The 23,884-nt window shown below is 47.3% G+C and overlaps 1 protein-coding gene across 1 annotated transcript in view; it reads left to right on the forward strand.

Annotated features, from left to right (window-relative positions):
• The window catches only part of Kcnk12 (potassium two pore domain channel subfamily K member 12), a 45,224-nt gene extending 28,374 nt beyond the window's left edge, over positions 1-16,850 (forward strand). Inside the window, exon 2 of the mRNA XM_050146179.1 lies at positions 15,949-16,850. Within this exon, the coding sequence (XP_050002136.1) occupies positions 15,949-16,850 (902 nt within the window). The remainder of the gene's footprint in view (positions 1-15,948) is intronic.
• Positions 16,851-23,884: the final 7,034 nt, after the last annotated feature.

Consider the following 23,884-nt stretch of genomic DNA (forward strand, 5'->3'; position numbering starts at 1 on the left):
AGTCTGAGACCCAGCATGGCAAGGACCCCTCCCTGCTGCTCTGCTCTGAACCACCCATAGGTCACATTGGGCCAAAGGGAGGCTGGGGCTTCTCAAAAGGATCAAAATGAGCAAGTGTCACAGGAACCAACACTTCAGGTACTGAGGAGGGAATCTCATGACTATAGGACATTGGAGCCATGCCTTCCTCTGGTTTTGCAGAAGTGGATGCCCCTATTGTTCCTTCATGAAGGCAGAAGAGCTAGCATTAAACCACAGAGACTGCATTTCTGTAGTCTACAGTTTCTATTTTCTGATTACCCAGCTGTGTTAGTTTTATGTGATAAAATACCCTAACAAAAGCAGCTTTAAGAAAGGGCCTATTTTGGTTTACAATCCCAGGTTACCATTCACTGTGGGAAAGTCAAGGCAAAAACTTGAAGCAACTAGACACACCCACATCTGTGAGCAGAAAGAAATTAACACGTGCATGCTTGCTTGTGCTTGGCCTCCTCTCAACACTTAAACAGCCCAGGATCCCTGGCCTAGGGAATAGTGCCTCCCACAGTGGGGTGGGCAATCCCACACTAATTAACACCATCAAGACGACACAGCGCAGACGGGCCCTCGGGCCAACCTAATCCAGCCCATCTCTCGCCAAGCTGTCCTTTCCTGATGATTCTACACTGTGTCCACTTGACTGTCTAAGCTAACCCCTCACACCGTCTGGACACAGAGACAGCGCTCGGTGCTCAGAAGGGCTAGAGAGAGGGCTCAGCAGTTAGGTGTGGGTACGGTTCTGGTGGAGGAACCTGAGTTTGGTTCCCGCACATAGCTCCAGATCTGACCCGCTCTCCTGGTCTCTATAGGCACCTGCGCTTGTACACATACTCTCACAGAGACACACATAAACACGTCATTTACAAATCATAAAGATAAATGTTTTTTTAAAAAAGAGATGGCATTTGGAATTCCCAGCAGTGGGACTCTTTGCCTATCCTCACTAGAATCTCCTGGAGACCGGAAGTGTGGAGGTAGTGTCCCTCTCACCCCAGCCAGATACTAAGCCACCCCCCTTGCCACAGCAGTCTCACTCGTGGCTGTCACACAGTAGGCTCTTTATAACACTAGGAAAGCGGACAACAGATGGGTGCATAGCTGAGCCAGGAAAATGGCGCCCCCCACCTGTAGTGTGTTCCGTAAACTGGGGGTCTGCCGGCGCGGCCTGGTCCTCTCTACTTTGCTCTTTGCAGGAACCCAACCTCAATAATAGGCTGACAAGTCATATTTATTGATGTCTACTCTCCATCTGTGACGTACAGGGTCTGTTTGCTGACCCCCCGAAACCTGGCTCCGTCTGTTAGACGAGGAAAGAGGCGTGGCTGGCTGAAGGTCCCTGTGAGGTGTGGTGGCTGACTGGAATCCCTGGCCCCAGGGCCTGTGGTTTAGCCACCGACTCCCAGTACGTGGGCAATTTACTCTGCCTCCCTTAGGCAAAGTGGCACTTGTGGTGTCTGGGTGCCCTCAGACTCTCCGGGAACTGCTCCAGAGACCACCTTCTCTCATGCCCTGAGCCAGCTGCCAATTCTGAGAGAACTGGGAGGTTTTGGTCTTACTTTTTTGTTGTTTGCTTCTATTTCAGCTTTTAGTTTCATTTGGGTTGTTCTGCTTTGGTTTTGTGAGCTAGGGTTTCATGTCACAGAGGATGGCTTTGAACTCCTTTGAACCCGATTTTCTACCTCCCCGAGTGCTGCAATTGCCCACCAGCTTGTTTCTCCGTTTTTAACCTCCTAACGCCTTTAGGTTTTGAGTCTGTCCTCTCCTGTTTTGTGGCCTTATTTGGCTCCTTATGTCCTCCTGGCTACTGCCTTGTCTGGGTCTCCTCTTTTCCATGCATGTATATGTCCACACGCATGTGCACAAGTGCAAGCGTGTGTGCATATGCATGCACAAGAGCGCACGCATGTGCGCACACACACACACACACACACACCACCTTGAAGCTGAATTCCCCACTCCACCCTCTGCAATCATCTTCAACACAGCAATTGTGACCCCCCCCTTTAATCAAGATAAGCCTTGATTGAGAGCATTAACTGTTATAGCCTCCAATAGTTCTCTGCTATAATCAAAAGATCTAGACTCAAAAGGGAGGAGACAAATGCTCACTCACACTTGAGGAAGTTAGGAGTCTTGTACGAGTGTTATTTCCTGTAGATGCAATTTCCTTGTCTGCTCAGTGGGGACAATGGCATTGTCTTTACTTGATTACAGTGATAACTAAATCGGATAAAATAGACAATTTTCTCCACAGTGTCCAGAACTATTAAAAATGTGCCAGGTGTGGTGGTACACACCTTTAATCCCAGCACTCGGGAGGCAGAGGCAGGAGGATCTCTGTGAGTTGAAAGCCAGCCTGGTCTACAGAGTGAGTTCCAGGACAGGCAGGGCTGCATAGTGAGATCCTGTCAGAAAATTATAAAATAAAATAAAATAAATGCTGCTGATGGTCCTGGGACATAGTATGTAAAAGAAGCCTGAGGAATGTGAGCCCAGGGCCTGTGTTAACCAGGCCTGTGCCTGTAATTCCAGCCTGGGGGTGGAGGTAGGTGAGGAGGAGACCAGAGGATCCCTGGAGCTCACAGGCCAGGTCAGTTAGCCAAATCAGCTGACCCAGTTCCCAGTGTCTCAATACACAAGGAGGATGGCTCCTGAGGTAGGACACCTCAAGCTGACCTCCATCACAGATACACACACAAATGCACGCACACACACACACACACACACACACGGTGTTATTTCCTGTAAATACAGTTTCCTCGTCTGCCTGTTCAAACCACCACAGCCTCTGTCTCCTTCTACACAAAGGATAGTACCAACTCATGCCACAGACCCAGGGCAGGCACCCTGACTGCAGCAAGCCTCTTTGCGTGGTACAACTGGGCATACCTGACTGGGCATGCGTTTTGAAGCGACATCAGTTGCATTCTCTCACCTGTGTGCTGTGGCTTCTCATCTACTGCACACAGCCAACAGGCCACCTTCTGTGCAGAGAAAAGGGGGTGCGGTCAGGTACGGAACACCTCAGTCAAAAAGACCTCAAGAACCACGGGAAAGATTTGGGCATCACGACTGGGGCCTGGGCTCCTTCCACACCTGCTCCTTCCCCAAGCCTGTGTAATGACCCTGGGCTGCACATCAAAGGTACCAGTGGGGTGCCAGACCTGGGGTTCCACTCCCTCTCTCTACACCAGTATTGGCCTCCCCTCTACCACAGCTGAGAGTAAAATCCACACGTAGAACCAGACCAGCCTAGAGGTCCACCCCTGCTGACCCCTGCCAGGCTCTGAGGGAGGCTCGGTGCTGAGCCACTCTGAGGCGCTATGGTAGTTGCTTTGATGAACACCTTGGCCTGTCTGCCAGCCTCTGCATGGTCATGTCGGCAGGTTGGCAGGCGAGCACAGGATTCTCTGTGGACCCTGTTGGTACTTCTCTGGACGTCGCTTTGAAGCTGTGGGTCTGAGTCCATTGTGTCTTCTTCTCTACCATAAACAGTCGACGGGCCACCTTCTGTGCAAAGAGGTGGGGGTGCAGTCAGAACGCCACAGTCAAAAAGACCAAGACTGGCCTCTGGGCATCACCAAGTCATCCCCGAGGGCTTGGCAGCTAGCCTTTCGGAGCTCCGCCCCCTCCCTAAGTGCCAGGTCTCTCCTTGGGGGACACGGAGGCCCTCAAGGCAGCCTGAGGCTACACAGGTGGGCAGGGAGTGCTTACATACTTAATGACCTGATTGAGCAGCGCTTAACTTTCCTCCGCTCTGAGCAAGACTCTTCGCCTTCTAGAACCACTGTGTTCCTAAAAATCCTGCCCCTCAGGGATGGAAAATTCGAGATACATTATGATGAAACGGACATTTATTGAGCATGTAAATTGGGTTTATTTAGAAGACCTGCTTTCTTACATGGGCTTCTCTTGTCTCACTCTCAGAGGTAGCCTGAGTTCTGGTCGGGTCACTGGAGCTCCACCATGGTGCTCCGAAGTGGGCTGTGCAGGGAGCAGGTCCTTCTCCACATCTAGTTGCTCCTAACCCCGGGCTGTTGCTGGCCACACTTCTACCTCAGCCAAGGCCTTGACTGTCTCCACACAAAGTCTTGGGCTGAGGTTAGGGTTCTGCTCTTTTGTTGGGTGGGGGGGGGGGGGGGGGGGGGGGGGGGTGATCTCATCCTTGAAGGGGATTAGTCACCAGAGAGACAGGGATGGAGCTGGGGGCAGGATGGAGCCTGACTCTCTATGTAAATGAGTCATCTTCCCGCCAGCTCCACGGGGCCTGCCTTTGACAGCTGCTCCCCAGGAGAGATTGTTAAACGGGAGCTACCCGGAGGCAAAAGTAGTTAGCCGGCTTTTAATAACTCATTTTGGTGAACGGTTTCTGGTGAGGAGAGAAGAGTTTAATCCCAGAGATGAGCCTGAGGCGCGGCGTGGGGGTTGACGCCAGCCCCAGCTGGAAAGCTGCGCCAGGGCTCAGAGCTCCCGGGAACTGCTTTTTGCTCACCACCTACCAAAAGCACTGGCCTCCGGGCAAGGCTGTGGCTCAGCGGGAAGGAGCGGATTTCATCTTCACCACAGAGCGCACTAGGCCTTGGCTTCCACCTTCACCACCAAGAGAGAAAAACAGGGGTCTGCACCATAGGATTTTGTCCTGTTTTCCCAGCTTTCCTGACCCCTCAGTCTCCTGTAGCACGAATAATAAAAACCCAGAGACAGATATTAGGGTTCAGGCTGAAGATCAGAAAAGCAAAGCAGCCAACTGAAAAGTTTCTGCACCTCAATAAGCCTCTCTACCAACCCAATAATCCGAATCAGACCAAGTCAAACTGAATTAGAAAAAGCCCAGGTTTAATGGATGCAAATGCTCCCAGATGGCTTTCCAGACCCCCAGAAAGGAGTCAGGAAAGGAAGACTGGAAAATCACATATTAGTGGTCTGGGGAGCAGTTTAAACACCCAGTGGGAGTATTCTTGAGCCTCTCTGGGGAGCGGTTATCTTTTGACAGACTTTCTCAGAGGTGGAGTCTGGACTGAGGCAACTCCCAGGGGAGGAGGCTTGGGGTGGAACTTCCACCGGAACATTCCAGACTCTTTGGGTGTGTGGATGCCAAGGACAACCACTAGAGAGAACTTTCACCTCTACCAAATCTTCACACTGAAAGGGTGAGATCCTGTCGCCATGAATTCTTAGACTCCACACTCCAGTGAGTTCCTGTCTCACCTCCTTCCTTTTTTTTTTTTTTTTTTCTTCCTTTTTTCAAAACAGGGTTTCTCTGTGTAACAGTCCTAGCTGTCCTGGACCAAGCTTTTGTTGACCAGGTGGCCTTGAACTCACAGAGACCTGCCTGCCTCTGCCTCCCAGAGTCCAGGGATTAAAGGTGTGTGCCACCATTCCCTGACCTCTAGTGGTTTGCATTATGATCTTTAGGTAAGCTTTATTTATTGAAATACAAATAAAATATCACAACAGTCTCCTGCCATTAAACAGAGAAAATCATCCCAGAGCCCCCCAAAGACAAGCCAGCCAGGCAGGATGATAGAGTAGGGTAGTTTTGCCATGTGGCTGGCTGGTTCCTGCCGCTGTATCCAGAGTCACTGAGCATTGGAGTGAGATGGATACTCAGCCCTGCACCCACAGAGACCTAAGCTAAATACTCCTGCCTTTCAAATTAGGCCAACCACAAGCAGCAACAAACCCAGAAGAGAAGCTGTCAGTCTCAGCTTTTCCACCAACAGGCCCATATCTCCAGCATCTATCAGTCGTATCTATCTGTCTATCTATAGCAGGATATTTGAGCACACTGCGAATCCCGAGATTTTGTTATTTGCTAGAAAAGCATGCTTCTAGTTGTGGTGTGTATCAGCTCTAGCACATACCTTTAATCCAAGAGCTTTCTGCTTGAATCTTGTAAACCGGATTAAGTAAAGTCAACCACGGGTCAAGAGGCCTAGCAAGCAACCAGTTGACAGGAAAAAAAAAAAACATAGCGTAAGAGGACGGATAGAGAGATGCTCAGGAAGGAGATGGGAGGGACAATCAGTTTGAGGAGTCTTTTTTTTTTTAAAGATTTATTTATTTATTATGTATACAATGTTCTGCCTGCACATATATTTGCAGGCCAGAAGAGGGCACTAGATCTCATTACAGATGGTTGTGAACCACCATATGGTTGCTGGGAATTGAACTCAGGACCTTTGGAAGAACAGCCAATGCTCTTAACCTCTGGGCCATCTCTCCAGCCCCGAGTCTTTTTTTTTTTTTTTTTTTTTTTTTAGATGGCATAGGAAAAAGCCTTCTGGGACGCTGGCTGAGGAGGAAGGTCAGCTGGGTGTTTTCTCTCCCTCTCTGAGCTAATAGGCTTTCACCCCAGCATCTGGATCCCAAGTCTTTATTGGTAAAACTGAACGATTGAGATTTAGTTAAAAACAACTATTATCTATCTATCTACCATCTATCTATTTATCAATCTATCATCATCTCTCTATACTCTATCATCTATATTATCTATCACCTATCTATTTATCATCTGTCTCTCAAGATTGACAAAGCTGGTCCTTACTTCTAGATGGACCCAGCAGGGAACCCAAAGCCAGAAGTGAAGCTGAGGCCAGTGAAGGGAAAGAAACTATGAAGCTAGCTGTGCTAAATGAGAAATTGCTCCCCACCCTTGGATGGATCCCAATAGTAACAGTAAGCCAGGCACAGTGGTATGCATCACCACAGGGAAGTTGAGGCAGGAAGAGGCCTTGGACTGTGTTAAAATCCAGCCTGTGCCACCTTTGAGGTAAAGACTGCTCCCACCATTACCCCCTTCCATCCCTGCCTGTGCAAGTGCCCCTGTCAGGTTCCTACCAGTCAGCTGGCCAGCACAGCTTCAGACTCAGGACACTGTAGGTCGTCCTGGAATTCTCCCAACATTCCATCCAACAGTTGTGCAGGTACATGTGAGTTCCTGTAGCCTCAGCCAGTACCAAGCTAGGAAGAAAGATGCCTGTTTTTCCTCTGATATCTCTCTCTCTCCCCTTCCCACCTCTGGTTTTTTGACACAGGATTTCTCTGTGTAGCCCTGGCTATCCTGGAACTCATTCTATAGACCAGATTGATCTTGAACACAGAAATCCACTTGCCTCTGCCTCCTGAGTGCTGGAATTAAAGGTGTCCACCACCACCACCACCTAGCCTCTGACTGTTTTCTTGATAGCCTCCCACAACCATGAGTGGCCTGTGGGTTTGTGAAAGAACACTGCACACAATGACTCTAATACCTTAAATGTATCTCCCACCAATATCCAGCTTAATTTCTGATGACAGAAATCATAAAATAATCCCACACCAGTTCAGAATTATTAATAATAAAAAGGCTATTTATTTCAGGGGGAAAACTTATAGATCTCTGTCCTAGATAACAGTCCTCTGAAAAAACAAGAACAGAGTCTAGCAGCCTGATGTGGGAACTGGAAGCAAGAGAGTGAGCACAGGCTTTACAGCTGCTTTTTACAGTATCAGAGACCATGCCCAAGTGGGCTGGTATCTGAAGGGGTGGAATGTGCTCCCACAGCACCTCCCCCTTTTGTTTAAATAAGAGAGTTCCAAACCCAATTCAAAACTATATACACTAGGAACAGATATCAAGTATAATTAGAATTACAAGCATCATAAACAATATTAAGCAAGGAATGTATGCTAAATGTTTTAGTAAACATCCTATCCTAAGGAGCCTAAGTCTTGTATAGGAAATGGCTTGGCTAAATCGTAAGAGTACAATAACTACGACTATCTAATCTTCAACCCCATCGAAGGCCTGAGAAGGGAGATAATATTACTTAAGCAGGCAGGAAGTACAATCAAGCAGCTTCCAAAGTGAGCAATATATGATGGAGACAATTAGCTTCCTGAGCAATCGCCCAAAGTCTCATTTTGCAACATTGAAGCAACCAACTTTGTAGTGTAACTGACAGACCATTTTTAGAGGCAAGAAAGTTTTCAGAACCATCTTACCATGTCTTGGCAAGATTTGACACTTTTTTCTTTGTGTCCTGCTCATCCATTTTGGATACCATGTTCTTTGTGAGTGGTTGAGGCATGGGCAGTTCCTTGCCCAAAGGCCAATTGTGCCAAGAAGAAAACAAACTCCGAGTGGTGTTGAAGGAGCTGCGGGTCACTTCCTGCCGCCCCAGCTCCTGGCCACCTGGCTAGCTTATGCCCCGAAATAACAACACACAAATTGTATTCATTTAAACACTGCTTGGCCCATTATATCTAGCCTCTTCTAGGCTAATTCTCACATATTAATTTAGCCCATTTCTAATAATCTGTGTAGCACCACTAGGTGCGCTTGCCGGGAAAGATTCAGCATGTCTGACCTGGCAGCTTGCTTCATCGCATCTGGCTCTGAGAGGAGCTGCATGATTTCTGAGCTCACTTCCTCTTCCTCCCAGCATTCTGTTCTGTTTACTCCACCTATCTAAATTCTGCCCTATCAGATGGGCCAAGGCAGTTTCTTTATTAGCCAATGACCTTCCTCCATCAGAGTGGAGTGTCTTTGGTGCTCAATATTCTCTTGGGAATAGATTGGTGCTGTCAGGAGCAATCATGTCTCATGCCAATGCCAATAGAACCCAAAGTTATTTAAATACCATGTTCTATAGATCCTTAAAGTGGTTGAAGATTACCTATCTAGACAGAATATAACCTATATATATCTAAAGAACCTAATTGATGTGACTGCATGTACAACAAACAAGAACAACTACTGACCTATAATATTTTATACCTGTATAACTTAAAGGCTAAAACTTCATGTTAGAATATTAAATAATCTGTAAACAAATGTGAAATAAATGAGGACAATGACCTCAAAATGTAAACAATCTATAAGTATCTTGATCAGAGGTAGAAGTAATAAATAATGCAATATGAACATATATCTTATAGCCGGATGGTGGTGGCACACACCTTTAATCCCAGCACTTGGGAAGCAGAGGCAGGTGGATCTTTGTGAGTTCAAGGCCAGCCTGGTCTACAAGAGCTAGTTCTAGGACAGGCTCGAAAACTACAGAGAAACCCTGTCTCGAAAAAACAACAACAACAACAACAAATCCTAAAAGTTGTATCAATATACGAAATGTCCTAAACAGAGGTAGAAACATGAATATATACAATCTGAAAGAATAACTTTGCATAGGTGTACAAATAATGTAAACAAAAATAACAAATATAATTTGAACTTGTATCAATATACAAAAACTATACCAATGTAATTATGCATAAATAATAGCTCACAAGTATTCACTCTATTACTCACTATTATTATCCCCCCCTTTTTTTGAACAAACATAGTTTTCACTGCAACCCACTATCTAGTACAAGTAATAACAACCCCTAAACAGTGTTCCAAACCCTAAGGACAAACATTTTTGGGATGGGGGCATCATCCTCTAGAATTGCTTCCCGTTGTCATATGAGTAATATTCTCTTAATGGGATCCTGCAAAAGTATAGTGATGATTAAGTCTCCTAATAATCTTTGAAAGTCATTAAGAGTCTGCAACCAGTCTCTCCTAATTTGTGCCTTTTGAGTTCTAATTTTCTATAAACCTATTCTGTAACCTAGGTAATTGACAGGCTCTCCTCTTTGAAATTTTCAGGAGCAATTTGTAATTCCCATGTAGGCAAGACTTTCTTTTCTTCTTCAAACATTCTAAAGTATCAGTATTTGAATCAGATAACAAAATGTGATCCATGTAAAGGTAGATTATAGACTTAGGAAATTGCTTATGTATTATTTCCAATGGGTGGCTGACAAAGTATTGAACATTCCCTTTGGGAGGATGGTCCATTGATATCTCCTAGTAGGCTGAGAATTATTATAAGTAGACACTGTGAAGGCAAACTCTTCTCTGTCCATTTCTGTAAAGGCATACTGAAGAAACTATAATCCTTTAAATCAATAACTATGAGGGGCCATTTCTTTGGTAACAGAGAAGGCAGAGAAATTCCAGATTGAAGAGGGTCCATAGGTTGAATAACCTTGCTGATAGCTTTAAGATCTGTCACCATTCTCCATTTTCCAGATTTCTTTTTGACAACAAACACAGGGGAATTCCAAGGGCTGCTAGATTCTTCAATATGGTGAGCATCTAGTTGCTCTTGTACCAGCTGTTCTAAAGCCTGCAACTTTTCCTCAGCTAGAGGCCACTGCTTAACCCATATTGGTTTCTCAGTTAACCATTTTAAAGGTAGGGCTGTTGGTACCTCTGAAGGTTTATCAATTGCTTTGTGTTCTTGTACAGCCCGAATGGCTGGTGTCTGTCATCTATAATATCTTCTAATATTTTCCTCAGAAACATAAGTTTTTTGGGCTGCAGAATGTTAATCTGGGTATACCATTGCTGCAATAGGTCATGACCCCACAAATTCACTGCAATATTAGCTATATATGGCCTCAGTCTTCCTATTTGCCCTTCTGGCCCTATGCATTCAACCCATCTCATGCTTTGTTTTACCCAAGATAAGTTTCCAATTTTCAGGAACTGAATATCTACCTCTTGAAGAGGCCAATTAGGATGCCAAGATTCTGGAGTAAAGATACTTACATCCACACCCATGTCTAATAAACCTTAAATATAAATGTCATTTATACACACTCTTAGCTTTGGTCTCTGATCATTTATAGAAGTCTTCCAGAATATATGTTTCCTATGTCCTACTGGAGTTTTTGACTCATCCTCCACATTTAACCCATCATTCAGACCAGTATTGTTAACAGTAGGCATTGGATTTTTAAATTTTCTGGAAAGACATGTTCTCCACAGTAACTGGAAATAATTAGACCATGTTCATCATAGGAGCCTGCAAGAGCCCTGGCCCATGGAGTTTCCCAATGTTATTGGGTTGCCTTGTCTATCTTTCATTGACCTACATTCATTGGTCCAATATCAACCTTTGCTACACCTTCTACATACACCTTAAGGCTGAGTCCTCCTATTTCTGCCATTTCCAGAGGAGACATTATTCCTAGGAATCCCTTGTCTACAATCCATTCTCAGATATCCTATTCTACCACAATTAAAATATTTGTTATTTTGATGTCTTACCATTGGAAATTGCTTATCCTACCCAAGCTTCAGAACTATAGTCAAGTGTCTCTACATTTATGTATGCAAGACCTATTCATCCATGGGTGCTGATCTGATCTATGTTGTTCTATGTTGGCATTCTCATAAGCCAAAGATTCAATTAATATATGTCTATCTTCTGGGTCAGTTACCCCTATTTGTACAGCCCTAGTTAGTCTTTGTAAAAAGTAACTAAAAGGTTCTCTCTGACTCTGTTTAACCCTAAGATATGATTCAACTCTCTTTTCTAGTTCCTGAATTCTGTCCTAAGCCTTTAAAGCTGCTGTGCTGCATAGGGACAAGGTGTGGTCATCATAAAGAGCTTCATCCTGAGGATCAGAGTAAAGTCCCTCGCCTAGAATTTGATCTAAGGAAATATCAAGTCCTTTTGCTTTTTCCCGTTGCTCTAAAAATCTAGCTTCTTCATTAAAAAAGCACCACCAAAGTAACTGCGTTCTACTTTCTAGGACTGCTGAGATTAACTGAGCCCAGTCTTGTGGCATTGCTTTGTTACTGGAAGACCATTTCCCTAACAAAGGACAAATGTAGTCTGTAAGCTACAATTGCTTGTTTAATTTCCTTTAGATCAGTCATACGTATGGGCTCCCATGAATATTTTTTGACAACCTTAGGTATTTGGGTCCATGTACTCTTTCTGATGTTATTACTGGAAAAGCAGGCAGAACTCTGGGGAAGCTATCCTGGAGATTTTTATGTACTGATGAGGTTAAATTTTGTCTTTGTACTTTTTGTCTCTGGTGATCAAATTCAATCTGTTCCTCAGTCTTTTCACATCTACTTACCACTGCCTTTTGTAAAGTCTGGATCTCCTGTCCAGTGTTTTGCTATAATGCCCTCCTTGAGGATTCCAAAGTATGAAGTCTGTCTAGTAGAGATAATGTCTCATCCTTGGACATAATCTTCATAGCATGCATATTACCTTCCTGGAGAGACATTTATCAGTCAATCTGTCATACCCCTTTGACAGAGTCCAATTAATATATTTGTACTCAAATAATGTTTCAACATCCGCTGTCATTGATTGGGTTTTATGTGCCAAATTGGCTGTATCCTTCTCTAGCATGCTGAATCTTCCTTTAAATAAATTATTATCAGTCTGTATCATTTCTAAAAGTACCTCAGTTGACTGAGTTTTGTTAGCTAAATTGTTTGTATCCTCATTCAGATTTCCGACCTCTTTTTTGAGAAGCTTGGTTTCAGTCTGTAAAGACTGTACCATTTCTAAAACACCTCATTTTTAGCCCTATTGTCAAACCATATTTTTAAGAAAAAGATATTGAGGACAAGACTGATCCCCAGAATCAAAATAGTGATGTAGAAGGGACATCATATAAGTCTTGTAAAACCTCATACATGGTGTAAGTAAAGAGGTTATTGAAACCTTGGACAGTCAGGTTGTCTGACATATTACCCTTTTAATTTAGAAACTTATGATTTATATTCTGGATATTAAATCTTACCTGTGGTTTAATCAGCTGAATTAGGTATAATAACCATTACCTGCTGGTAGGTATCATGGGCTACCTAAAAAATGAACCCAGCTGGGTCTAGCAGTGCACCTGGAGTTATGTAATTGGTCTGAATCTGATTTTAGAGTAAAATGATGTGAGATATGCTTAGATTAAAAATAGTTATTTAGCCGGGCGGTGGTGGCGCACGCCTTTAATCCCAGCACTCGGGAGGCAGAGGCAGGCGGATCTCTGTGAGTTCGAGACCAGCCTGGTCTACAGAGCTAGTGCCAGGACAGGCTCTAAACCACAGAGAAACCCTGTCTCAAAAAATAAAATAAAATAAAATAAAATAAAATAAAAATAGTTATTTAACAGAAATCACAGACTGAATGCACCACGGTGGGCTCTGATTGGTCAGCAGTCACAGGAGTACAGGGACAACAAGATAACAGAAGGCACCCAGGAAAGCCTGTATCTCACCTGAGTTTTCATGCAGTGCATGGCAGCTGGGCACAGCACCAGGGCAAGCGCACAGGGACTGGAAGCCACTTGGAGGTGTGTAATGAAATAATATGAAGAACCATGGCCGGTCTGTAGCAAGAAAAGCCACCGCTGAGTGAGAGGTCCATATCCAAATGAGCTGCTGGCTCCGTGTGCACAGGCTGTGGTTGAGGTGGGCTGAGCCGGGCATGCTCCAAGCCTGTTGGCATGCAGCAGAGCCGGAGTTTCTAAAACCAAACAGTGGGCACCAGATGATGATGGAAGACACAAAATAATCCCACACCGGTTCAGAATTATGAATAATAAAAGGGTTATTTATTTAAGGGAAAAACTTACAGATCACTGTCCTAGATAACAGTCCTCTGCAAAAACAAGAAGAGAGTCTAGCAGCCTGACGTGGGAGCAGGAAGCAAGAGAGTGAGCACAGGCTTTACAGCTGCTTTTTACAGAATCAGAGACCACACCCAAGTGGGCTGGTATCTTAAAGGCTATTGGCTGAAGGGGCAGAATGTGCTCCCACAGCAAATTGCTAGCCTTTCAGATACCTGGGGGTGTGCAGGGAGCGGGAGTGGGGGTGTCCTAGTTGTCAAGCCTGTTTGCCTATTTAGTAAATCCAGTATGGCTATGTTTAGCCTGACATGGTGTCTCACACCTGTAATTCCAACCGTGTAGAGATAGAATAAGGGATCCATGGTTCCAGCCTTGGTTACATAGTAAATCTGCAGCCATCCTGGACTACCTGGCTTTTTTTTTTTTTTTTTTTTTTTTTTTTTTTTTTTTTTTTTTTTGTACACAGGAAGTCCCAAGTCTCTCCATAGTCTTTGGCGAATACCAGTTGTAGAAGCAGTACTTGCCTTTGGCTGCTGAGTCCAGGAGGCCTGAAGATTTTCCTGTGGGGGTAGGGTTCAGTCTACCTGTCTTGGCAGGATGAGATGATCGATCCCCCCAGTCCAGGAAGCTGAGGTGGAAGGCAGCTTTTTGATGCATGGGTGGCTTTGCCATACCCAAAGGCAAGCCTCCAGACAGGTCTTCTTCAGCCATGCATCTTCTTGGAAGAGATACAGGATGCTGCAGGAGCTGGCATGTCTCTGTCATAAGAAGCTCTTTTGTTAAATGCCATACTCTCAGATCTGTAAAGACACTTGAGAATCAGGGTACCATTATCTGTTAGGTGTATCTAAATTAGACATAGACGTTAAATTTAGACATACAGTTTACCCAATCAGTTACAGCTTACCAATGTCAGTAAAGGCAAAGATTAGAAGGAATATTTTAGTAAGTTAAAGAATTTTGGAGGCAGAATGTGTCCTTGGTAGGTCCAGGGCATGTGGGTATTCTTACCAAAGATGGCACTGAGGTTTTCACTTTACCTTGACCAAAAATGTTGGCTATTCACATGTTAGTCTTTTTCCAGAGCTGTTGTAATCTGGAGTTACAAATTTTATAGATTTTAAAACAAACACACAGACATAAAACAGGCATACTGTGGCCACATTATTTAAACATATATATTAACAGACAGACAAACAAACCTTTTTCCAGGAAACTGTGTCAGCAGACCAACTTTGAAATCCTGGCGTAGGCTGCAGGAGCCAGGCAAGCACACAGGCATCCCACTGAGGGCCAGATCAGCAGGTGCTGTGAGGGAGAACAGAAACACAAGGACGGAACACCTATGCAGCTCAGAGTGGGAGAACAGGGAGGATCCCAGTGAGACAGATCACATGCCAGGAATGCAGACAAACAGCAAATAGCGAAGAGAAGTGGGGAGAGGGGTGGGGAGGGGGAGCAGGAGCACAGTATCCAGAAACCACGGGCATATGGGGTTTTTTTCACACCGGCAAAAACTTTTATGTGTTAAGGGACATAAGGTGTCAGCCCCAATTTAAAAAGGTTTTGTAAAAGGCAGCCCAATGGTGTTTGGAGATCAGGCCTCGAATTGTAAGTGGACTTTTTCAAGTCCATGCCAGGATTCACAGCCTAGAGCAATGTGTCCACTGTGGTAGACTTTGGGTCGAAAAAACAGAGGGGTGTGAGAAATACTTTAACAGGATGTCTCCTGATAAAAGAACTCCATAGGGACAAGGTGAGCCCTTGTCCTGGTCAGGTCGGGTGCCTGGCACAGCCCTGTCTTCAATAGGACAGCCTGAAAATCGTATGAGGCCCTGAACCTCTAAAGACAATGACTTGGAAATCAGAACTTACCTAGATGAAGCCGATCATAGCCTGGCGACCAAGAGCAGGTGTGGGGAGGAGGTGTTTTCCGTACACATGGCCTTGGGCCAGTGAGAAAAACAGCCCCCCTTGGTGGGACCTCCAGATGGAAAGTTTCTGCACCCCAATAAACCTCTCCCCCTACACAATAATCCAAATCAGACCAAATCAAACCGAATCAGAAAAAGTCCATGTTTAATGGATATCAACACTCCCGGGTGGCCTTCCAAACCCCAGAGATAACTGGGAAGGAAGACCAGAAAACCACGTGTTTGTTCTCTGGGGGGCAGTTTAAATACCCTGTGGGAATGGTCTTGAGCATCTCTGGGGAGGGGTCATCGTTTGGCGGGCTTTCTCAGGCGTGGAGTCTGGACTGAAGCAACTCCCAGGGAAGGGGGCTTGGGACAGAACTTCCACCCAAACATTTCAGACTCTTTGGATATATGGGTGCCAGGGGTCTGGGGTGAAATTTCCACCCAAACACTGTCCTACCCCCACCTGATTTAAATCAGTTAAGACAGAAGTTGGTTGATCCCGCAGCATCTGTATTCGCCTGCCAAGTGCTCGCACCAGATAGAGACTACTTGCCCTAGCTGACCCTGACTCTTATCTCCACAGGTTTCGGCATGACCACCCCAGCCACAGTGGGTGGGAAGGCCTTCCTCATCGCATATGGACTGTTTGGCTGTGCGGGGACCATCCTGTTCTTCAACCTCTTTCTGGAGCGCATCATCTCTCTGCTGGCCTTCATCATGCGCGCCTGCCGAGAGCGCCAACTGCGCCGCAGCGGCCTGCTGCCCCCCACCTTCCGTCGTGGCTCCGCACTGTCGGAGGCCGACAGCCTGGCGGGCTGGAAGCCCTCGGTGTACCACGTGCTGCTCATCCTGGGCCTGTTCGCCGTGCTGCTAGCATGCTGCGCCTCGGCCATGTACACCAGCGTGGAGGGCTGGGACTACGTGGACTCGCTCTACTTCTGCTTCGTCACCTTCAGCACCATTGGCTTCGGGGACCTGGTGAGCAGCCAGCACGCCGCCTACCGGAACCAGGGGCTCTACCGCCTGGGCAACTTTCTCTTCATCCTGCTCGGCGTGTGCTGCATCTACTCGCTCTTCAACGTCATCTCCATCCTCATCAAGCAGGTGCTCAACTGGATGCTGCGCAAGCTGAGCTGCCGCTGCTGCACGCGCTGCTGTCCGGTGCCCGGCGCGCCCCTGTCACGGCGCAATGCCATCACCCCGGGTTCCCGGCTGCGCCGCCGTCTGGCCGCGCTAGGTGCCGACCCCGCGACCCGCGACAGCGACGCCGAGGGCCGCCGCCTGTCGGGCGAGCTCATCTCCATGCGCGACCTCACAGCGTCCAACAAGGTGTCGCTGGCGCTGCTGCAGAAGCAGCTGTCCGAGACGGCCAACGGCTACCCGCGCAGCGTGTGCGTCAACACACGCCAGAACGGCTTCTCGGGCGGCGTGGGCGCGCTGGGCATCATGAACAACCGGCTGGCAGAGACCAGCGCCTCCAGGTAGAGCGGCCGCCCGCCCCCAGCGCCGCGGACCCTGCTCGGGCTGCGCGCCGTAGGGCGGGTTTGCTTCAGTTCTTCTCTCCGAGATGGCGCTTTCTTAATCTTTATCCAATAAAAACGAAACAAAAAAAAAAAAAAAACACAAAAACAAAAAAATGTTTTCTAAAGAAATACTATTTGGCCAGGCCTGACGTTATCAAGGGCAAGTTTAAGATGAGACTGTGATCTTTTGAGTCCCCTCTTGGAGAATCGTGGCCGCCAACAGATTTCTCTTCCTGGAAAAGAGAAAAAGTGGCACCCCAAATCTACCCCCTCCCCGCGCCAGTGCATTCCTGGGCTTTGCAGACAGGCACCAAAGCCTTCCCCATGCGCATAAGCAGCTGGCAACCCCGAAGCATATGGTGCCGCCTTTCATGGCTCTGAATTACCTCCTCAGCCTTTAGAATCCTGGCCCGGCCTAGCAGCTTCCTTCTGGTCGTCAGAAGTGATATAGTCACAGTTTTGACAGGTGGGGGTAGGGAGCGCCATATGTTGCCTTCCCGTGTATATATATAGAACAGCCACTACACACCGGGAACGGTGTAGTATTATGCAATGAGAGGAAACAGCACCAACCAGCGGTCGGTGGCATCTCCCCCCACACTTGGAAATTGCAAGTGGTGAGGGGCTTAGCTGGCCTTTTTCAGCCCGCAGCTAGTCCACTTCGTGAGTTCTTCTTGTGTAAACTCAGAGGGACCTGTAGGGAGAGGCGCTCTCTGACTGGGAGTCCTGCTCTGTGCTTCGGGGAGATCTCAGAAATGAGCCCCCCCCCCCCGACCTTTTCAGTCACAAGCTTCACCGGCAGGGCCGCTTCCTGTTACTACTAATCAGGACTGGTTATTTCGTCTCGGATAAGATTTTGTTATTGTTGTCTTCTTAACTACTATTGGCCAGCTCAACTCTTTCCCCCTTTTAGAGAGCCTAGAGGTGCAGCGCCCAGCCCCCATCCACCTCCTTTCTGATTCAGGGCTCTGCCCTCTACCCCCACAGGGGAGGAGGGCGCTACAGCACCAGAAGCCAAAACAGCCATATTGCAAATGTCAGACCATTAAACTCCTGTGCCTACCACATAGTGTTTAGGGGCAGGCACATTCTGAGCCCTGTGTGGTCTCCAAATAACCAGGTGGGTCTATTTTTCTCTGCATACTCTACACTGGAGGTGGAGGAGGCAGGAGGGATGGAGATACCAGAACCTACAGATGGGAGGGATGGTGGGATAAAAGTGATGTTCTGAAGAGTGGCCTCAGGCTGAAGGACAGAACCCCCCAGACTCCTGCTCTGCAGAGGGAAGTCCAGACACCCAAGGCTCCATTGAAATGGCAGAATTTGAAAGCTGTGAAGGAACACACCTCTGCCTTTTTCTCATCTAAAGAAATGTCACCATTTAAGAAAAGTGTCCGTTCATGGCGTGACAACACTTCTGGTAGGAATTTTTGCAAGCGTTATCACCTGAATACTATCTGTCTCCCTGGCAGATGTGCCTAGAGTGTGTGTGCACATATGCACACACACGCACACATACGCTCACACACACATAACATTAAAAACCATATTTGAATGCTGAACTCTTCTTTCCCCTTCCAGTTTCAGCTAGAAAGAAAAAAAAAAAACCCAGGGCACGGGGTGGGGTTAGTTTGGGTAATTTATAGTCTGGTTTGGGGTTGGTCTCTAAACATGGGCTTTATTCTGGTGTAAAAAACCAGTGAGGTAGGACTGGCAGGAGAGAGGCAGTCTTACTAAATCTTCAAGGGTGAGACTCCCTCCAGAAGTCATACTTCCAGGATCTACTGCGACTGTCCATCAGAACCAGCCCATAAGCTAACATCTGAATAATGGCTTTGGTCCCAGCAAGTAACTACACACTGTTAAGAGACTTAAGTCTCCAGTATAGAGCTTCTGACAGGACCTGGACGTAAGGCACCAGGCTCATCCCTTTAAAAGAGAAACAGATTAAAAAGCATTCAATTAGAGATGTCACCTAGGCAACGGGAAATAACTTGGGGAGCTGAGCCATCCAGAGGGGGATGTAGAGATTCCCGTGGCAGAGGCATCTGGACCAGACAAAATAGCAGTTTGCCCATTGGGAGGGGGCTTGGCAGCAGCACAGTGGGACTAAGGCTCGGCCACCAAGTCACCATGTGATAAGACATCCAAACCACCCTTCTGACAAGTGCATTGCACGGAATCCTGCCTCCTTGGGAGCACGGGAACAACCACCAGGATCCTCCTCCAGGGGAGAGAACACTAAGCACTCCTTAGCAGCCTCTTCTGTCACCATGCTTCTGAGGCTCCCCTGAGTTGCCTATACCGCACAGCCTTAGCGGGTTTTCAGTTCCTTTCCTATGCATCATTGGTTTTGGAAGAAAGCAATTGGCTACGGTTAGAGCAAAGCCTCTCAAGGAAGCATAGGCACAGTTGGAGGGGGCAGGGAAAGGAAGCCCCCTCTTTCCCTTCCCTCTCATGACGTCCCAGAGAAACGTCTGTCCTCCAAGTATCTCAGGATCCAGTGACACATGTACATTGTTGCTCCTGTCCCTCTGGGCCCCATCACACACCAATCTCAGTCCCACTATGTGGTATGACACCCTATCATTCTCCTCTGCCCAGGCCAAAGGATTCAGTGGCCCAGATGCCTGGGGGCTCCTGAAAAGCTGGGGCTCCCCAGGTCAGGGGACTTGATGGAGCAATAGAGTTATGTGGTGTGACTTCTTATTTAAGAGAACTCGGAAAAGCAAGAATAGGCTCCCCTATCATTTAGAAACAATGACATTGCTAAGGGCCCCTTTCCTAGGAAGGGCTCCATGTCCTTAGATGGCAACATCTCTTCCATGGTCTAGTTTGACCCATGACTGGCAGCTCACCAATGTTCTCAACTCCTGTGGGCTGCCGTTCACCTGCCTAACCTCAGGTCCACATTCACAGTGTCCTACTGGGTTGTGGGTTCCTGTAATGACACAGTAGGATTCCCATCATCTTTTGTCTTCTTTTTGTGGCCACACAGAACACAGAAGCCAGGGGCTGAGCCCCAGGCCCTCTTAAAGTTGAGCAGATAAAGAAGCCACTGTCCATGTCATTGTTCACTAAAGCCACATAGTCAGCCCCTGTGTCTTCTGAATGAAGCCCAAGGTCCTGGTGGGATGGTCTAAGGGCTAGGCAGCCTCAGGCCTTCAGCCCTAGAGCAGCAACAGGGAGCCCTGGCCATTGCATGCCATGCACAGGTGTACCCATGCACAGCAGCCTTACAAACAGCCACTAGCCCTTTCCTCAAGGGGCCCTCCCAGGTGGGGCCACTTGAAGAAGAAACAATTTCCCTGTTTAATTCTCTAGAGATCTCCTCGGGTGTTGTTCCTCTCTGTGTCAAGGAGTTTTGTGTACAGTGTGCATGTGTTTATGTGTTACACAGAAGCCAGCATCCCATTCCAAGCCCACCTCTAAAAATAGCTGGTCACCAAGACTCCCAGCAGGCTCCTCTTCCTACAGGTTCTAGGGTGAGGGCACCTGTGCCCTTATTAACAGAGGAGATGTTTCTGGGGGACTGATACCAACAGCACCCCATCTTGTCTGCCACCATAGGGCCTGTGGGCCATCTGGGTCTATCTTAGTGTAACCTTTTACATCCTTAGGGAAAAAGAAAAGCACAAATCTCTATCAGTGTCTGGGAGGCCCTGCCACGCAGCAGCTCAGGGCACTTTAGCCTCCAGAAGAGATGCTGGGCTTGTCTGTCTATCGCTAGGGTTGTTGGGTGACCCTGAAGGCTCCTCCTGTAGAGTGGGAAGAACCTTCTGAAGCCATTCCTGGCCCCACTGACATGTGGCCTGGACCTGGTGTCCCTGGAGAAGCCCTGGCACCAGCAGGCATCCTGCCGTGTGACGTCACCTAATGCAGAGCAAAGCCAGCCTCACTGTGCACTGAGGAGAAGCGATGGCCTTTCTGCACCAACCTGACCAGAGACCCCCGTCCCTCCTCCCAAAGAAGCTGGCCCTGGCTTGACAGCTCATTCCTTATGCTGCGTTCTCTGGGGAGGGGTTCCAGCATGCAGGCGAGCCTATAGCACTTGGAAACAACACTTTCTCCTCTGAGCAGCACTTTGCTGAGAGACAACTAAAGGGTATTTAAATTATTGATGAATAAAAAGCAGCCTGCCACCCTTTGTGCTGTTTGCTTTCTGTCTGGTCAGAGCTCCTCTTACTTCTCACACTGCCTGTACAGGCCCCTCCTACTGACTTCCTGCTCACACTGCCTGTACAGGCCCCTCCTACTGACTTCCTGCTCACACTGCCTGCCCAGGCCTCCTCCTCCTGACTTCCTGCTCATACTGCCTGCCCAGGCCCCTCCTCCTGACTTCCTGCTCACACTGCCTGTCTAGGCCTCTCCAGACATATGACTGCAAATTAGAGCTACCCCTGGCCCAGCCTGAGCCCAGGTTGGTAGAGTCAGGGAATGAACTGAACCTCAACCATGCTCTCAAACCTGGTTGCACACTTGATCCTCCAAAGTATGTGTGAAAAAGTGCTGAAGCCAGGTCCTATCCAGGGAATGGGGCTGCCATACCTAATTTTCAGGGGTCATACCTCATAAATGCTAGAGAGCAAATTGGACTCTGCTAGCAGAAATTCAAAATAAGAATTCTACTAGCTAACAACAGGTAAGAGGTTTATTTTTCTTCTAGGAAGGAGTTCCAGCACAGAGTCCCTCAGCGTCTGCGTCCCTGCCATATCTGCCTATTCCCCACCATCCCACAGATCAAGGCACTTACATTCCGGGCAAGGAAAAGGTCTAGACAGATGCCTCCCTTCAAGACCATGGCTCCTAGACAACACACATCACTCATTCTCTAGCAAACCAAACTTGTCATATGACCTAACATGGCTGCAAGCGGATCTGAAAACCACTTTTCTTCAAGTTAGCCATGGACTGCTGGGGGGAGGGGAGACACTGTGCTGCTGCGGCAGGGTCTCTAAAAGCTCATGGCAAGGCCAAGTTTGTACCTCTTTGTTATTGCTGGTGGGATTCAGACTCAGTGTCTGTCTTGTCACCATCTCTTCTCCCAGCAACTGTGCCCCTGTCAACAAGCCTGTCTGGAAGGAAACTGCCAAGGGATTCTGGGAAACATAGTTTTTAGACTTCCAGCCCCTGTTTTGTAAGGCAAAAACTGTTTTGTAAAGCAAAAACAGTTTAGAGGCAATGTCTTAATTGGGGTTTCTATTGTCAAGAGACACCATAACCATGGCAACTCTTATAAAGGAAAATATTCAATCGGGCTGGCTTACAGTTCAGAGGTCTAGTCCATTACTGTCATGGCAGGAAGCATGGTGGTGTGCAGGCAGATGTGGTGCTGGAGGAGCTGAGAGTTCTACATCTTGATCCTCATGCAGCAGAAGGAGACACTGTGTTGGGCATAGCATGAGCATATATGAGACCTCACAGTGACGTACTTCCTCCAACAAGGCCACACCTCTTAATAGTGCCTCTCCTTAAGGGTCAAGCATTCAAACACATGAGTCTATGGGGTCAAATCTACTCAAACCACTGCAGGCAGCAGGTATAAAATATATACTAAACACCATTTGGGTAGTTTACAAATTCCTGTAACTCTGAACCCATGGGATCCAATACCCTCAGAAGACTTCTGTGGGTGCCTGCGCACATGTACAAACACACACACAGAATGACACACACATACACATAAATGAAGATTTATGTGTATGTGTGGCACACCACTCCCCTAGGACACCTTAGCTACCACTAGGCAAAGATGGTTTACATCCCAGTGCTTATTTGGTCAGCAGTTTCTATGGAGACAAGGTCTCACTGTTACACTGGCTGTTACACTGTGTTACACAGTTTCTTTGGAGACAAGGTCTCACTTACACAGGCTGCTGTAAGCACTTGGACTCGGGGTACCTCAGCCTCCACAGGAACTACAGAGCCATCGATCCCCTCATGCCCTGCTCTAGTCCACTACTGAGAGCACACTGCTTCATTTTGAGGGGTTCATTCACAGAGCACTGTTGGTATCTGGACGGCAAGGGACCGTCAACACTTCTGACCTGGCTCTGCCTCTACACGACTGCAAGAGTGAACTAGAGTAGGGTTCTTTTCTCATGTCAAATAAGGGGCTGGCCTTTGGTCTCTGTCACCCTAAAGCTCTGATGGCCAAGGGAAGAAGGGAGAAGTGCAAGGGGTCTCAGGGGTTCTTGACAAGAACCACATGTAGCAGCATCTACCAAGTGTCTGTCTAGCTCGAACAATTTATCCCATCTCTATCTCCTTTGGCTGGGTACAGCAGGACCAGTCACTTGGGTGCAAGCCCACTCTGAACAGAATAGCTCCCTGCTGAGAGTGAAGCTTCATCATCCCACAGCCTAGAGAGTAGCACAAGCTCCAGGTTCTTGGTCTCTTCCGTTTCTGTACCCCAGGGGTCACATAAAGCATTGTTCTCTAGACACGTGCTATCCTAAAGGCCCCACAAGCAACACACAGATACTTATGTTACATGGATTTAAATTAAAATTAAATTTCCAGTCTTGGACTGGCAAGATGTTCCGCAGTTTGATCCCTGGATCCCCTACGAGCTGTCCTCTGACCTCCACACACTCACTGTAGCATGCATTCTCCCACCTACCCTACACACAATAAATGTAATAAACTTTTTCAAAATGCCCAATCTTCAGTTGCAGTAGACATGTGTGGTCAATAGCTACATGTCACTCACAACCACCACATGATGGTTAAACTTCATTGTCCATTTGGGATCTGGAATCTCCTAGGAGACACACCTCTGGGCACGTCTGTAGAAGATGAACAAGCATAGGTGGTATCATCCCACGGACTGGAGTCCTGGGTAGAATAAAAATGAGAAAACAAAAGAGCAGCCACCTTTCCCTTGCTTCCCCAGCGTGACTACAATGTGACCAGTGACTGTCACTCTGACCAGTACAACTAGGGCCATTCACTCCTATTAACAGGACTTCCCCACTAAGAGGGTGGCACCCACAC

This window comes from Alexandromys fortis, unplaced genomic scaffold (genome assembly GCF_014885135.2).
Source record: "Alexandromys fortis isolate MF-2015 unplaced genomic scaffold, M_Fortis_MF-2015_v1.1 scaffold_42, whole genome shotgun sequence".
Taxonomy (NCBI): domain Eukaryota; kingdom Metazoa; phylum Chordata; class Mammalia; order Rodentia; family Cricetidae; genus Alexandromys; species Alexandromys fortis.